The following is a 16066-nucleotide window of genomic DNA, read 5'->3' on the forward strand; positions in this document are numbered from 1 at the left end:
TTGCAAAAGGCTGCGTTCCTAACCTTGTTTGCTCCTCGGAGAACCAACTTCTCCAACCTAACCTTTTAGTTAAATTCCCTAATCTGAAGAAAGGTCCTTGACCTGAAATGTTAACTGTTTCTCTCTCCACTAATGCTGCCAGACCTGAGTATTTCGGCATATTTTGTTTTTATTCCCCACGAGCTGCACAAATTCCTGATGTACGCCCAGTGAGCAAAGTTCCATTCATGAAATATCCATTTCACTTACTATTACAAGTGAAGAGAGCATACGGTAAAGCACATGCCTCCACCACGCTGATAACATGTTTACAATTATGCAGCTCTCTCTTGGGATTTTTCCCTGCCTGATTGCTCTATAAACCGCAAAGCTGAAAACAAATATTATTATTCAGAGCTTCCATCTCACTGTGGCGGCTCTGGACCAATTCATATCCAACAGCCTGCTCTGAAAACTCTGCTGAGTTTGACAACTGTGACAAATTCCACCATCGCTGAGACAATCCACAACACACTAAAAGAATCAACAAATAGTTGCTTGCTAGTACAGCAGTTAAAGTATTGCTGAACAAAAACCGTGCTGTCGATGATTTTCATCTTGTATTCATCAGGCCAGGTGCAAGAATGCCAAATTTCAACGGCAGCGGCATTCTATACCCCAGAAGAAGAGGGTGCTGATTGGTTGGCAAATCCTGTGCTATGGACATGTTCCTTTTGCCTGCAGAAGACCAGTCCCTGAATATGAATAAATGAGTGGCATGGTGAAACAATGGTTAGCACTGCTGCTTCACAGCTCCAGAGATCCAGGTTAGCTTCTGACCTTGGGTGACTGTGTGGGGTTTGCACATTCTTCCCCATGCCTGTGTCGGTTTCCTCTGGGTGCTCCGGTTTCCTCCCACAGTCCAACCCACAGCCTGGTGGGTGTTCTTTGGCAGGGCTGGTGCAGACGCGATGGGTCTCCTGCATTGTAGGGATTCTATGATATGTAGCTTCTCGCAAATGTGGATCAGTCACATCGTGCAGTGGCTATGTGAGTGGTACTTTCCACAAACAGGTTGCAGCCGTCAGTCCAAAAACCCTATCACACAATTGAGCAACTTCACATATGGATTTCCGTGCCGGTGTGATGCAACGTACATCGGCTGTACATCACAACTATTGACTGATCGAATCAAACAGCATGGTCCTTAAGTTGTTGGCAATGGGCAGAGTAAACCGTACTCAACCAACCTGCATTTGCAAAACCCAAAGCAAAATGTCCACTGTTCGATGTAATTCTGCAATTTGCTGAACATTCCTGAGTGTACTATTAACAACCAATTTAAGATAATCTGTTGAACTTGTAACATGTCTCATTTATGCTTGCCAGAAGTGACGTATATTCATACACCTGGGTCCTGTTCTCTGCAAACAAAAGGAACATGTTCAAGCCTTGTGCTGTTTTTTTAATTACCTGGGAGCTTGCAGTTCCCCATTGCTTTCTCCATGGCAATGGTTGGTCAATTAGTTGACTTTTCAACAAGTCAACACTCTTTTCTCCTCTGGTATCAATTGTGATCATTTGAAATTCTGTATTCATAGAATCACAGAATAATACAGTGCAGAAGAGGCTCTTTGGCCCATCAATTCTGTACCAATGCATGAAAGACACCTGATGTACCTACCTAATTTCATTTGCCAGCACTTTGGGCCCATAGCCTTGAATGTTATGATGTGCCAAGTGCTCATCCAGGTACTTTGTAAAGGATGTGAGGCAACCCACCTGTACCACCCTCCCAGGCAGTGCATTCCAGACCGTCACCACCCTCTGGGTAAAAAGGTTTTTCCTCAAATCCCCCTCAACCTCCTGTCCCTCACCTTGAACTTGTGTCCCCCTCGTAACTGATCCTTCAACTAAGGGGAACAGCTGCTCCCTATCCACCTTGTCCATGCCCCTCAGAACCTTGTCCACCTCGATCAGGTCACCCATCAGTCTTTGCTCCAGAGAAAACAACCCAAGCCTATCCGACTTCTCTTTATAATTTAAATGTTCCATCCCAGGCAACGTCCTGGTGAATCTACTCTGCACCCCCTCCAGTGCAATCACATCCTTCCTATAGTGTGGTGACCAGAATTGCACACACTACTCCAACTGTGGACTCACAAGTTCTATACAACTTCAACATGACCTCCCTGCTTTTGTAATCTATGCCTCGATTAATAAAAGGGAATGTCCCATATTCTTTTTTCACCATCCTATTAACCTACCCTTCTCCCAAAAGACGTGCTTGTTAGGTGAATTGGACATTCTGAATTCTCCCTCTGTGTACCCAGACAGGCACCGGAGTGTGGCACCTAGTGGATTTTCACAGTTACTTCATTACAGTGTTAATGTAAGCCTACTTGGGACAATAAAGCTTATTATTATTAAAAATAACAGTATACCTGCACTTAGTATATCTATCAAGTAAGCGGAGCAGTGCAGCAGATACTAACTTTGGGTCATTAATGACATCAGCAGTTTTCATCAAGTAACATGAGTAGCCTTCTAGTTTCTAAATTATCAGAAATCTCTCAACAATCTACTGTTTAAAGACATATGTTTTAGTGCAAGAAGTATTACGGGTAAGGCAGATGATATTAGAGCTTGGATTAGTACTTGGAACTATGATGTTGTTGCCATTACAGAGATCTGGTTGAGGGAAGGACAGGATTGGCAGCTAAACGTTCCAGGATTTAGATGTTTCAGGAGGGATAGAGGGAAATGTAAAAGGGGTCGTGGAGTTGCGCTACTGGTTGGAGAGAATATCACAGCTGTACTACGGGAGGACACCTCAGAGGGCAGCGAGGCTATATGGGTAGAGATCAGGAATAAGAAGGGTGCAGTCACAATGTTGGGGGTTTACTACAGGCCTCCCAACAGCCAGCGGGAGATAGAGGAGCAGATAGGTAGACAGACTTTGGAAACGAGTAAAAACAACAGGGTTGTTGTGATGGGAGAACTTCAACTTCCCCAATATTGACTGGACGCACTTAGTGGTAGGGGCCTGGACGGGGCAGAGTTTGTAAGGAGCATCCAGGAGGGCTTCTTGAAACAATATGTAGACAGCCCAACTAGGGAAGGGGCTGTACTGGACCTGGTATTGGGGAATGAGCCCGGCCAGGTGGTAGAAGTTTCAGTAGGGGAGCATTTCGAGAACAGTGACCACAATTCAGTAAGTTTTAATGTGCTGGTGGATAAGAATAAGAGTGGTCCGAGGGTGAATGTGCTAAATTGGGGGAAGGCTAATTACAACAATATTAGGCGGGAACTGAAGAACCTAGATTGGGGAGGATGTTTGAGGATAAATCAACATCTGACACGTGGGAAGCTTTCAAATGTCAGTTGAAAGGAATACAGGACAGGCATGTTCCTATGCGGAAGAAGGATAAATACGTCAATTTTCGGGAACCTTGGATAACGAGAGATATTGTAGGCCTCGTCAAAAAGAAAAAGGAGGCATTTGTCAGGGCTAGAAGGCTGGGAACAGACTAAGCCTGTGTGGAATATAAGGAAAGTAGGAAGGAACTTAAGCAAGGAGTCAGGAGGGCTAGAAGAGGTCACGAAAAGTCTTTGGCAAATAGATTATCATAGAATTTACAGTGCAGAAGGAGGCCATTCGGCCCATCGAGTCTGCACCGGCTCTTGGAAAGAGCACCCTACCCAAGGTCCATACCTTCACCCTATCCCCATAACCCAGTAACCCCACCCTACACTAAGGGCAATTTTGGACACTATGGGCAATTTAGCATGGCCAATCCACCTAACCCGCACATCTTTGGACTGTGGGAGGAAACCGGAGCACCCGGAGGAAACCCACGCACACACGGGGAGGATGTGCAGACTCCGCACAGACAGTGACCCAAGCCGGAATCGAACCTGGGACCCTGGAGCTGTGAAGCATTTGTGCTATCCACAATGCTACCGTGCTGCCCTGAAGGGTTAAGGAAAATCCCAAGGATTTTTACACATACATAAAAAGCAAGAGGGTAGCCAGGGAAAGGGTTGGCCCACTGAAGGATAGGCAAGGGAATCCATGTGTGGAGCCAGAAGAAATGGGCGAGGTACTAAATGAATACTTTGCATCAGTATTCACCAAAGAGAAGGAATTGGTGGATGTTGAGTCTGGAAAAGGGTGTGTAGATAGCCTGGGTCACATTGAGATCCAAAAAGACGAGGTGTTGGGCGTCTTGAAAAATATTAAGGTAGATAAGTCCCCAGGGCCGGAGAGGAAATTGCTGAGGCCTTGACAGAAATCTTTGGATCCTCACTGTCTTCAGGTGATGTCCCAGAGGACTGGAGAATAGCCAATGTTGTTCCTTTGTTTAAGAAGGGTAGCAAGGATAATCCAGGGAACTACAGGCCAGTGAGCCTTACGTCAGTGGTAGGGAAATTACTAGAGAGAATTCTTCGAGACAGGATCTACTCCCATTTGGAAGCAAATGGACAAAGAACAAAGAAAGAAAATTACAGCACAGGATCAGGCCCTTCGGCCCTCCCTGCGCCGATCCAGATCCTTTATCTAAACCTGTCTTCTATTTTCCAAGGATCTACTTCCCTCTGTTCCCCGCCCATTCATATATCTGTCTAGATGCATCATAAATGATGCTATCGTGCCCGCCTCTACCACCTCCGCTGGCAAAGCGTTCCAGGCACCCACCACCCTCTGCGTAAAAACGTTCCACACACATCTCCCTTAAACTTTCCCCCTCTCACCTTGAAATCGTGACCCCTTGTAATTGACACCCCCAATCTTGGAAAAAGCTTGTTGCTATCTACCCTGTCCATACCCCTCATAATTTTGTAGACCTCAATCAGGTCCCCCCAAAACCTCCGTCTTTCCAACGAAAACAATCCTAATCTACTCAACCTTTCTTCATAGCTAGGACCCTCCATACCAGGCAACATCCTGGTGAACCTCCTCTGCACCCTCTCTAAAGCATGAAAATGAAAATTGCTTATTGTCACAAGTAGGCTTCAAATGAAGTTACTGTGAAAAGCCCCTAGTCACCACATTCCGGCGCCTGTTCGGGGAGGCTGTTACGGGAATCGAACTGTGCTGCTGGCCTGCCTTGGTCTGCTTTCAAAGCCAGCGATTTAGCCCTGTGCTAAACAACATCCACATCCTTCTGGTAATGTGGCGACCAGAACTGCACGCAGTATTCCAAATGTGGCCTAACCAAAGTCCTATGCAACTGTAACATGACCTGCCGACTCTTGTACTCAACATCCTGTCCGATGAAGGCAAGCATGCTGTATGCCTTCTTGACCACTCTATCGACCTGCGTTGCCACCTTTAGGGTACAATGGATCTGAACTCCCAGATCTCCCTGTACATCAATTTTCCCCAGGACTCCTCCATTGACCGTATAGTCCGCTCTTGAATTAAATCTTCCAAAATGCATCACCTCGCATTTGCCTGGATTGAACTCCATCTGCCATTTCTCTGCCCAACTCTCCAATCTATTTATATTTTACTGTATTCTCTTGACAGTCCTCCTCGCTATCTGCAACTCCACCAATCTTAGTATCATCTGCAAACTTGCTTATCAGACCACCTATACCTTCGTTCAGATCATTTATGTATATCACAAACAACAGTGGTCCCAGCACGGATCCCTGTGGAACACCACTAATCAGCTTTCTCCATTTTGAGACACTCCCTTCCTCCACTACTCTCTGTCTCCTGTTGCCCAGCCAGTTCTTTATCCATCTAGCTAGTACACCCTGAAGCCCATACAACTTCACTTTTTCCATCAACCTGCCATGGGACTTTATCAAACGCCTTACTGAAGTCCATGTATATGACATCTACAGCCCTTCCCTCATCAATTAACTTTGTCACTTCCTCAAAGAATACTATTAGGTTTGTAAGACATGACCTTCCCTGCACAAAATCATGCTGCCTATCACTGATAAGTCTATTTTCTTCCAAATGTGAATAGATCTTATCCCTCAGTATCTTCTCCAACAGTTTGCCTACCACAGACGTCAAGCTCACAGGTCTATAATTCCCTGGATTATCCCTGCTACCCTTCTTAAACAAACGGACAACATTAGCAATTCTCCAGTCCTCCGGGACCTCATCCGTGTTCAAGGATGCTGCAAAGATATCTGTTAAGGCCCCAGCTATTTCGTCCCTCGCTTCCCTCAGTAACCTGGGATAGATCCCATCCGGACCTGGGGTCTTGTCCACCTTAATGCCTTTTAGAATACCCAAAACTTCCCCCTTCCTTATGCCGACTTGACCTAGAGTATTTAAACATTCATCCCTAGCCTCAACATCTGTCATGTCCCTCTCCTTGGTGAATACTGATGCAAAGTACTCATTAAGAGTCTCACCCATTTCCTCTGACTCCACGCATAAATTCCCTCTTTTGTCTTTGAGTGGGCCAATCCTTTCTCTAGTTACCCTCTTGCTCCTTATATACGAATAAAAGGCTTTTGGATTTTCCTTAACCCTGTTGGCCAAAGATATTAGGGGCAGCACGGTAGCCTTGTGGATAGCACAATTGCTTCACAGCTCCAGGGTCCCAGGTTCGATTCCAGCTTGGGTCACTGTCTGTGCGGAGTCTGCACATCCTCCCCGTGTGTGCGTGGGTTTCCTCCGGGTGCTCCGGTTTCCTCCCACAGTCCAAAGATGTGCAGGTTAGGTGGATTGGCCATGATAAATTGCCCTTAGTGTCCAAAATTGCCCTTAGTGTTGGGTGGGGTTACTGGGTTATGGGGTTACTGGGTTATGGGGATAGGGTGGCGGTGTTGACCTTGGGTAGGGTGCTCTTTCCAAGAGCCGGTGCAGACTCGATGGGCCGAATGGCCTCCTTCTGCACTGTAAATTCTATGATTCTATGATTTCATGACCCATTTTAGCCCTCTTTATTGCGCGTTTGAGATTTGTCCTACTTTCCCGATATTCCGCCAAAGTTTCATCAGTTTTAAGTCGCCTAGACCTTATGTATGCTGCCTTTTTCATCTTAGCTAGTCTCACAATTCCACCCATCATCCATGGTTCCCTAACCTTGCCATTTCTATCCCTCATTTTCACAGGGACATGTCTGTCCTGCACTCTAATCAACCTTTCCTTAAAAGACTCCCACATTTCAAATGTGGATTTACTCTTAAACAGCTGCTCCCAATCCACATTCCCTAGCTCCTACCGAATTTTGTTATACTTGGCCTTTCCCCAATTTAGCACTCTTCCTTTGGGACCACTCTCATCTTTGTCCATGAGTATTTTAAAACCTACGGAATTGTGATCGCTATTCCCAAAGTAATCACCGACTGAAACTTCAACCACTGGCCGGGATCATTCCCCAATACCAGGTCCAGTATGGTCCCTTCCCGAGTTGGACTATTTACATACTGCTCTAAAAAAAACTCCTGGATGTTCCTTACAAATTCTGCTCCATCTATGCCTCCAACACTACATGAGCCCCATTCAATGTTGGGGAAGTTAAAATCTCCCATCACGACCACCCTATTGCTCCTACGTTTTTCTATAATCTGTCTACATATTTGTACCTCTACTTCACGCTCGCTTTTGGGAGGCCTGTAGTAAAGTTCCAACAATGTTACTGCACCCTTCCTATTTCTTAGCTCTACCCATATTGCCTCAGTGCTCGAATCCTCCATCGTGCCCTCCTTAATCACAGCTGTGATATCATCTCTGAGCAGTCATCCAACTCCTCCACTCCTTTTACCTCCCTCTCTATCCCTCCTGAAGCATCTATACCCAGTCTTGCCCTTCCCTCAACCAAGTCTCAGTTATACCAATAACATCATATTCCCAGGTACTAATCCAAGCCCTAAGTTCATCTGCCTTACCTGTTACACATCTTGCATTGAAACAAATGCACCTCAGACCAGCTGTCCCTTTGCGTTCATCACCTCTTCCCTGTCTACTCTTCCCCTTAGTCACATTGAGTTTATTATCTAGTGCCTTATTGGCTTTAGTTGCTGCTTCTTTACTGACCTCTAACTTACTAATCTGGTTCCCATCCCCCTGCCATATTAGTTTAAAACCTCCCCAACAGTGTTAGCAAAAGCACCCCCTAGGACATTGGTTCCAGTCCTGCCCAGGTGTAGACCACCCGATTTATAATGGTCCCACCGCCCCCAGAACCGGTTCCAATGTCCCCAAAATCTGAACCCCTCCTTCCTGCACCATCTCTCAAGCCACGTATTCATTCTGACTATTCTTGAATTTCTACTCTGACTGTCTCGTGGCAATGGTAGCAATCCTGAGATTATTACCTTTGAGGTCCTACTTTTTAACTTCTCTCCTAACTCCCTAAATTCTGATTGTACGACCACACCCCGTTTTTTTACCTATATAGTTGGTGCCTATATGCACCACGACAACTGGCTGTTCACCCTCCCCCTTCAGTATGTCTTGCAGCCGATCTGAGACATCCCTGACCCGTGCACCCGGGAGGCAACATACCATTCGGGAGTCTCGTTTTCGACCACAGAAATACCTGTCTACTCCCCTTACGATTGAATCCCCTATGACTATAGCCCTGCCAGTCTTTTTCCCGCCCTTCTGTGCAGCAGAGCCAGCCACGGTGCCATGATCCTGGCTACTACTGCCTTCCCCTCGTGAGTCATCTCCCCCAACAGTGTCCAAAATGGTATACCTGTTTTGGAGGGAGATGACTGTAGGGGACACCTGCACTGCTTTCCTGCTCTTTCTCTGCCTTTTGGTCACCCATTCCCTGTCTCTCTCACCAATCCTAATCTGCGGTGTGACCAACTCACTGAACGTGCTATCCATGACCTCCTCAGCATAGCGGATGCTCCAAAGTGAGTCCATCCGCAGCTCCAGAGCCGTCATGCGGTCTAACAGGAGCTGCAGCTGGACACACTTCCCGCACATGAAGGAGTCTGGGCATCGGCCGCATCCCTGAACTCCCACATTGAGCACGAGGAGCATAACACGGGTCTGGGATCTCCTGACATTTTTACACTTTACCATAACGGATTACAAATATAATATCAAATAACGAATAAGTGAAAGGAATAAAGATTTTACTTACCAATCACAATACTTCCCAACACACAAAGAGTTAAATTTCTCCCAGCTAATTGGAGCACTATCCTTACTAGCCAATCAGGTCACTGCTATGCTGTGATGTCACTCTTCAAGGTAAGGTTTTAAAGTTCCTGACAGATCCCTGGCCACTGCTCCCGCCGAAAATCTGAAGGCTGCTTCTCTGGCAGCTGTGTCCCCGTTGCTCTCCTCACGCTCTTTTATCCTGTGTCCCCACCGCTCTCCTCGCGCTCGTTTATCCTGTGTCCCCGCCGCTCTTCCCACGTTCTTTTATCCTGCGTCCCCGCCGCTCTCCTCGCGCTCTTTTATCCTGTGTCACCGCCGCTCTCCTCGCGCTCTTTCACTGAGTCTCCGCCGCTCTCCTCGCGCTCTTTCACTGAGTCTCCGCCGCTCTCCTTCACTGAGTCCCCGCCGCTCTCCTGGCGCTCTTTCACCAACAGTCACTCTGTCCTCACTCCGACTGGATTCAGCTGGAAACTCCCAACAGTAAGTTTAAAAAAAAAAATTACTCCCCTTCTCAGCAAGCGCTCACTCAGCAACCACTGCGCCCCACACGATAACACAAACAAATTTCCCCCGCAACAGCAGCTCCGCTCTATTGCCCTCTGCTGAACGTATTAGTGAGAGGCAGCATGGTTTTGTGAAGGGGAGGTCGTGTCTCACTAACTTGATAGAGTTTTTCAAAGAAGTGACAAAGATGATTGATGCAGGTAGGGCAGTGGATGTTGTCTATATGGACTTCAGTAAGGCCTTTGACAAGGTCCCTCATGGTAGACTAGTACAAAAGGTGAAGTCACACGGGATCAGGGGTGAGCTGGCAAGGTGGATACAGAACTGGCTCGGTCATAGAAGGCAGAGAGTAGCAATGGAAGGGTGCTTTTCTAATTGGAAGGCTGTGACCAGTGGTGTTCCGCAGGGATCAATGCTGGAAACTTTGCTTTTCGTAGTATATATAAATGATTTGGAGGAAAATGTAACTGGTCTGATTAGTACGTTTGCAGATGACACAATGGTTGGTGGAATTGCGGATAGCGATAAGGACTGTCGGAGGATACAGCTGGATTTAGATTGTTTGGAGACTTGGGCGGAGAGATGGCAGATGGAGTTTAATCCGGACAAATGTGAGGTAATGCATTTTGGAAGGTCTAATGCAGGTAGGGAATATACAGTGAATTGTAAAACCCTCGAGTATTGAAAGTCAGAGAGATCTAGGTGTACAGGTCCACAGGTCACTGAAAGGGACAACACAGGTGGAGAAGGTAGTCAAGAATGCTTACGGCATGCTTGCCTTCATTGGTCGGGGCATTGAGTATAAGAATTGGCAAGTCATGTTGCAGCTGTATAGAACCTTAGTTAGGCCACACTTGGAGTATAGTGTTCAATTCTGGTCGCCACACTACCAGAAGGATGTGGAGGCTTTAGAGAGGGTGCAGAAGAGATTTACCAGGATGTTGCCTGGTATGGAGGGCATTAGCTATGAGGAGAAGTTGAATAAACTCGGTTTGTTCTCACTGGAACGACGGAGGTTGCGGGGCGACCGGAGGTCTACAAAATTATGAGGGGCATAGACAGAGTGGATAGTCAGAGGCTTTTCCCCAGGGTAGAGGGGTCAATTGCTGGGGGGCATAGGTTTAAGGTGCGAGGGGCAAGGTTTAGAGGAGATGTACGAGGCAAGTTTTTTTATACTGAGGGTAGTGGGTGCCTGGAACTCGCTACCGGAGGAGGTGGTGGAAGCAGGGACGATAGTGACATTTAAGTGGCATTTTGACAAATACATGAATAGGATGGGAATAGAGGGATACGGACCCAGGAAGTGTAGAAGATTTTAGTCTAGACGGGCAGCATGGTCGGCACAGGCTTGGAGGGCCGAAGGGCCTGTTCCTGTGCTGTACTTTTCTTTGTTCTTTGTTCTTATAAGTGATGTTGAAAATGAATCAATCACTAATTTAAAAACAACATCCCCAGGCTGGTTCTGGGTGAATTATGGATGCACCCGAAAGAAGTTAACAGGAATGAAGTGACCTTCTACATGTGAGGACAGTTTGAGAGCTTTTTAAAAACTTGTGCATCTCCATATAAATAAGATTAAAAGCACAAGGTGTTGCTGCTGGTTTATGCAAATAGGTGATGTATTGGTTATTTCCACGTGCTGAGTGAAGCATTGATTCAGTCTGGGAGGAATATCTACACGCTGGTCTTTAGAGCACTGCTATAGTTTCAGAAAGATTTTGGTGTTTTAGAAACTGAAATGACTATCTTGAAAAGCCATTGTTTTTAAAAACGGCATTGGTTAAACTGAACTATAACTGTTAATGGTGTAAAGTTCTGACATATGGAGCTAATTAACTAAATTAATTTCAAAGATAATTTGGGAAGGGTTGACATATAATTACTTCATGAAGCAATAATCTTTGCTTTGATGTCTCAACGTACTACGTTGGATGTAAAGACCATTAATGCATGAAAAATCTTTGGTTTTCTGCTGGGTAACTGATTTCTTTGGTAGTGGCATTTACTTGTAAGCTAACTTATTCTGTCTGTTAAAGTTCTATATTTTAACAAATCTCTCGCACCCCATTTTAGTTTCCTACTGCAAGTTCCTACTATTCCCATGGATTGTAAAATGTTTAATTGTGTGGGAAAATGTTCTTTGTTTAGTTTTGTGAATGTCTGCTGCTTTACAGGTGTGTAACTTGTATGATCCCTGTGTAGACTGATAATTTCTGAAAAGAAATAAGAAAGGCATGACATGTATCCACCGGGTGACGCAGTGGTTAGCACTGCTGCCTCACAGCTCCAGTGACCCGGGTCGGCATGGTGACACAGTGGTTAGCACTGCTGCCTCACAGCTGCAGTGACCCGGGTCAGCATGGTGACACAGTGGTTAGAACTGCTGTCTCACAGCTCCAGGGACCCGGGTCGGCATGGTGACACAGTGGTTAGCACTGCTGCCTCACAGCTCCAGTGACCCGGGTCAGCATGGTGACACAGTGGTTAGCAATGCTCTCCGCTCCAGGGACCCGGGTTGGCATGGCAACACATTGGTTAGCACTGCTGCCTCACAGCTCCAGTGACCCGGGTCGGCATGGTGACACAGTGGTTAGCAATGCTCTCCGCTCCAGGGACCCGGGTTGGCATGGCAACACATTGGTTAGCACTGCTGCCTCACAGCTCCAGTGACCCGGGTCGGCATGGTGACACAGTGGTTAGCACTGCTGCCTCCCAGCTGCAGTGACCCGGGTCAGCATGGTGACACAGTGGTTACAACTGCTGCCTCATAGCTCCAGTGACCCGGGTCGGCATGGTGACACAATGGTTAGCACTGCTGCCTCACAGCTCCAGTGACCCGGGTAGCATGGTGACACAGTGGTTAGCACTGCTACCTCACAGCTCCAGGGACCTGGGTCGGCATGGTGACACAGTGGTTAGCACTGCTGCCTCACAGCTCCAGTGACCCGGGTCGGCATGGTGACACAGTGACTAACAATGCTCTCAGCTCCAGGGACCCGGGTTGGCATGGCGACACATTGGTTAGCACTGCTGCCTCACAGCTCCAGGGATCCGGGTTCAATTCCTGTGTGATTATCTGTGTGGAGTTTGCACTTTCTCTCCGTGTCTGCGTGGGTTTCCTCCGATTTCCTCCCACATTCCACAAAAGTGCAGGTTAGGTAGATTGGCCATGCTAAATTGTCCCTTAATGTCCAAAGATGTGCAGGTTAGTTGGGGTGGTGTTGCAGGGATAGGTTGGAGATTTGAGCTTAGGTAGGGTGCTCTTTCAAGAGGATTGGTGCTTTTTCAAGAGGGTTGGCGCAGACGAAATAGGCCGAATGGCCAGCTTCTGCACTGTAGGAATTCCATGGTTCTATATGAAATGAAATGAAAATCGCTTATTGTCACAAGTAGGCTTCAATGAAGTTACTGTGAAAAGCCCCTAGTCGCCACATTCCGGCGCCTGTTCGGGGAGGCTGGTACGGGAATTGAACCGTGCTGCTGGCCTGCCTTGGTCTGCTTTCAAAGCCAGCGATTTAGCCCTGTGCTAAACCAGCCTAAGATGTCTACTGTTAAAAAAAGACCTCTGTTGAGAATCACCATCTCTGTGTGCAACTTTAAACCACAGAACAGAGCCGTCCCCCCACCCCCCTTATTTCAGCATAAATGAAAAATCATAGGTCCAAAATTATTCTTAATTCCCGGTGGTTAGGGCAGCACAGTGGCGCAGTGGATTAGCCCTGCCGCCTCATGGCGCCGAGGTCCCATGTTCGATTCCGGCTCTGGGTCACTGTCCGTGTGGAGTTTGCACATTCTCCCCGTGTCTGCGTGGGTTTCACCCCCACAACCCAAAGATGTGCAGGTTAGGTAGATTGGCCATGCTAAATTGCTCCTTAATTGGAAAAAATGAATTGAGTACTCTAAATTTATATCTATAAAGAAATAAATTCCCGGTGGTTTACTTCTGCTGTTTTCCTTTCTCAACCTGGTAACTTCTAACTCCAGAACTGTCATTCACAGTGAAAGTATTACTGGAGATCCTCTCTCTCTAGCACAAACCAGGCAAATCTTTCAGCTTTGTTTTAGTCCCTCATGACTTTGGTCTTTACATTCGGAGCTTGAACTTCCACCCACATTCTGCCGCATTGAACCAAAGAGACCTTTGACCTGAAGTTGTTCTCTTTCTTGGACCCCAGCAGACAAAGTTATCTGTGATGTCCAGTCATATTTTGGGGGGTCTGTAACCTGATAGCACACTACAGAGGCTTTCCTTCTAATCTCGAGCCCATCATCTTGGCAATATGAATCACATGGACCTTGTATTCAGGTAGAGATATTGATTAGTTATTCTTGAGAGCTAAACGGATAATTTAAGGCACAACTGTTTATAGCCTGACATTCCAAAGTTCCAGAGTGTTGTAGACTCTGTCCACTGTTCGCACCCAGGTTTGCTGTTCAGCAGACTTTAGAACAGGTCACATGATCCCCTTCATTTTACCTTAAAAGACGTCCCAAAATACAACAATCTTAAATCTCAATTGTAACACTATTAATTGAAAATCCGTCATATAGCAGTATCATTTAGTAGTTTACTATCTGAGCAATACTTTATAAAGTACCATACTTCTGTTTAAACTCCGGAAGGAGGTTGTAATGGCCTGGAGATCAGTAATCTCTCATGGTTTTGTTTTCACTAGTGGACTTGCATTTACGAATTCCAAGATGGACCACCAGTTCGGGCATCCTCTCCTCGTTGCTCTCTTTGCCTCACGCACTACATTGAAGAAGCTAATGTGGGCCGTGGTTATATTAAAGAACTTTGCTTCAGTCCAGATGGCCGACTGATTTGTTCTCCTTTTGGCTATGGAATCCGCTTGTTGGGTTTTGACAGGCAGTGCAATGAACTGTGTGATTGCTTACCCAAAGAAGCCACAGCACTGCAGGAAATCCGAACTATTTACTCTCACAGTGATGTTGTGCTTACAACCAAGTTTTCACCAACTCATTGTCAGCTTGCCTCTGGGTGCCTTAGTGGACAAGTTTACCTGTACCAGCCAAAGTTCTAAGTCATCTGAATTACTTGCAAGAAGAGCTGAACACCAAGCAAAAGCCAATTGTTTAATAATTAGAGCAGATCAAAATTAGTGATTAATGTTTAAGGTATTTGATGTCAAGATTCAAATCCAAATTCATCCTGGTTTTCATTGCAATACAATAAACCAGTAATTCTCAATGTGTGCATCTACAAACGCCGAACCTGTTTCTTTTCGACAGTTTGCTGCTTACAAAGAATGTCCTTCACCCGCAGCTATAAATTAATAGCACATATAGTAATGTTAAATGATATCAACAGTTCGATATTAAATCTGTTAGCTTGCTTTTGTACATATTTTGAAAAATGCCGTTCAGCTGGTGAAAAATCAAATGAGTTGAAGACGAGACATTTTTGATCCATTCAAAAGCATTACGTTTGACCTTGTATTACTTTAAGCTTGTTTTTTGTTAAAATGCAATATTAACAAAAGTATTAGTTAACTTTTAAAAATAAATATTTAGTGTAACAGTGGAAGTAAATTATTTAAACTTAGATGCAAATGTACATTGTAATTGATGTGAAAATTAAACCTTGTCAAATATTGTATTGGAACACCCAAAGGGTGCATGCATCTAATATCATATATTGATAGAAAATTCAGATGGCTACTGAGTATCAGTAACATTTTAATCAAGCAATTGGCATGATGCAAATTTCATCACATTAAAATTTTCCTAACAACACTAAATTGTAATTCCAACATGTGACTGTTAATGAATTGACTGTGGTGTGTATATATAGCACATTGCATAAACCAGTGCTTTTACTGTTAGTAAGCTTTCTGTACTTATAACACTCAGTTGTAATTCTCAAATGGTGTATTGACAATGTAATTATAGGACATATAAAACCCCAAAAGTTGTTTTCTAATGACATCACGTGGACCGTTTACAGTTTTACTGTTTGTCTGAGGAAGATAAATGGAATATAGTCAACTGATGTTTGTACTACTAATTCCCTGCTTACAATTAATATATGATCCACTGATGACTAAGTATTTTTTAAATTATCCACCTATTTGGGCAGCATGGTAGCATAGTGGTTAGCACAGTTGCTTCACAGCTCCAGCGTCCCAGGTTCAATTCCCCGCTGGGTCACTGTCTGTCTGGAGTCTGCACGTTCTCCCCGTGTCTGTGTGGGTGCTCCGGCTTCCTCCCACAGTCCAAAGATGTGCGGGTTAGGTAGATTGGCCATGCTAAATTGCCCTTGGTGTCCAAAAAAAAAGGTTAATGGGGCTTACTGGGTTACAGGAATAGAGTAGAGACGTGGGCTTGAGTAGGGTGCTCTTTGTAAGGGCCGGTGCAGACTCGATGGGCCGAATGGCCTCCTTCTGCACTGTAAACTCTTTAATTCTGAGATTTGAATTAAAAACAAGTAATTTTGATGCAGCACCAGAAATTTGCATGATCAGATGT

At 45.5% G+C, this 16066-nt stretch overlaps 1 protein-coding gene across 3 annotated transcripts in view; it reads left to right on the forward strand.

Moving 5' to 3' along the window:
- The window catches only part of wdr32 (WD repeat domain 32), a 118744-nt gene extending 103218 nt beyond the window's left edge, over window positions 1–15526 (forward strand). For 2 of the 3 annotated variants that reach the window (XM_072495176.1, XM_072495175.1), the window contains one exon: window positions 14254–15526. In XM_072495176.1, coding sequence (XP_072351277.1) covers window positions 14254–14622 — 369 coding nt within the window. In that variant the 3' untranslated portion in view covers window positions 14623–15526. Of the gene's footprint in view, window positions 1–610; window positions 807–14253 lie in introns of all 3 variants that reach the window. The other variant, XR_011940072.1, reaches the window with a different exon arrangement.
- The last annotated feature ends 540 nt before the right edge of the window (window positions 15527–16066 follow it).

Source organism: Scyliorhinus torazame, chromosome 3 (genome assembly GCF_047496885.1).
Source record: "Scyliorhinus torazame isolate Kashiwa2021f chromosome 3, sScyTor2.1, whole genome shotgun sequence".
Lineage (NCBI taxonomy): Eukaryota > Metazoa > Chordata > Chondrichthyes > Carcharhiniformes > Scyliorhinidae > Scyliorhinus > Scyliorhinus torazame.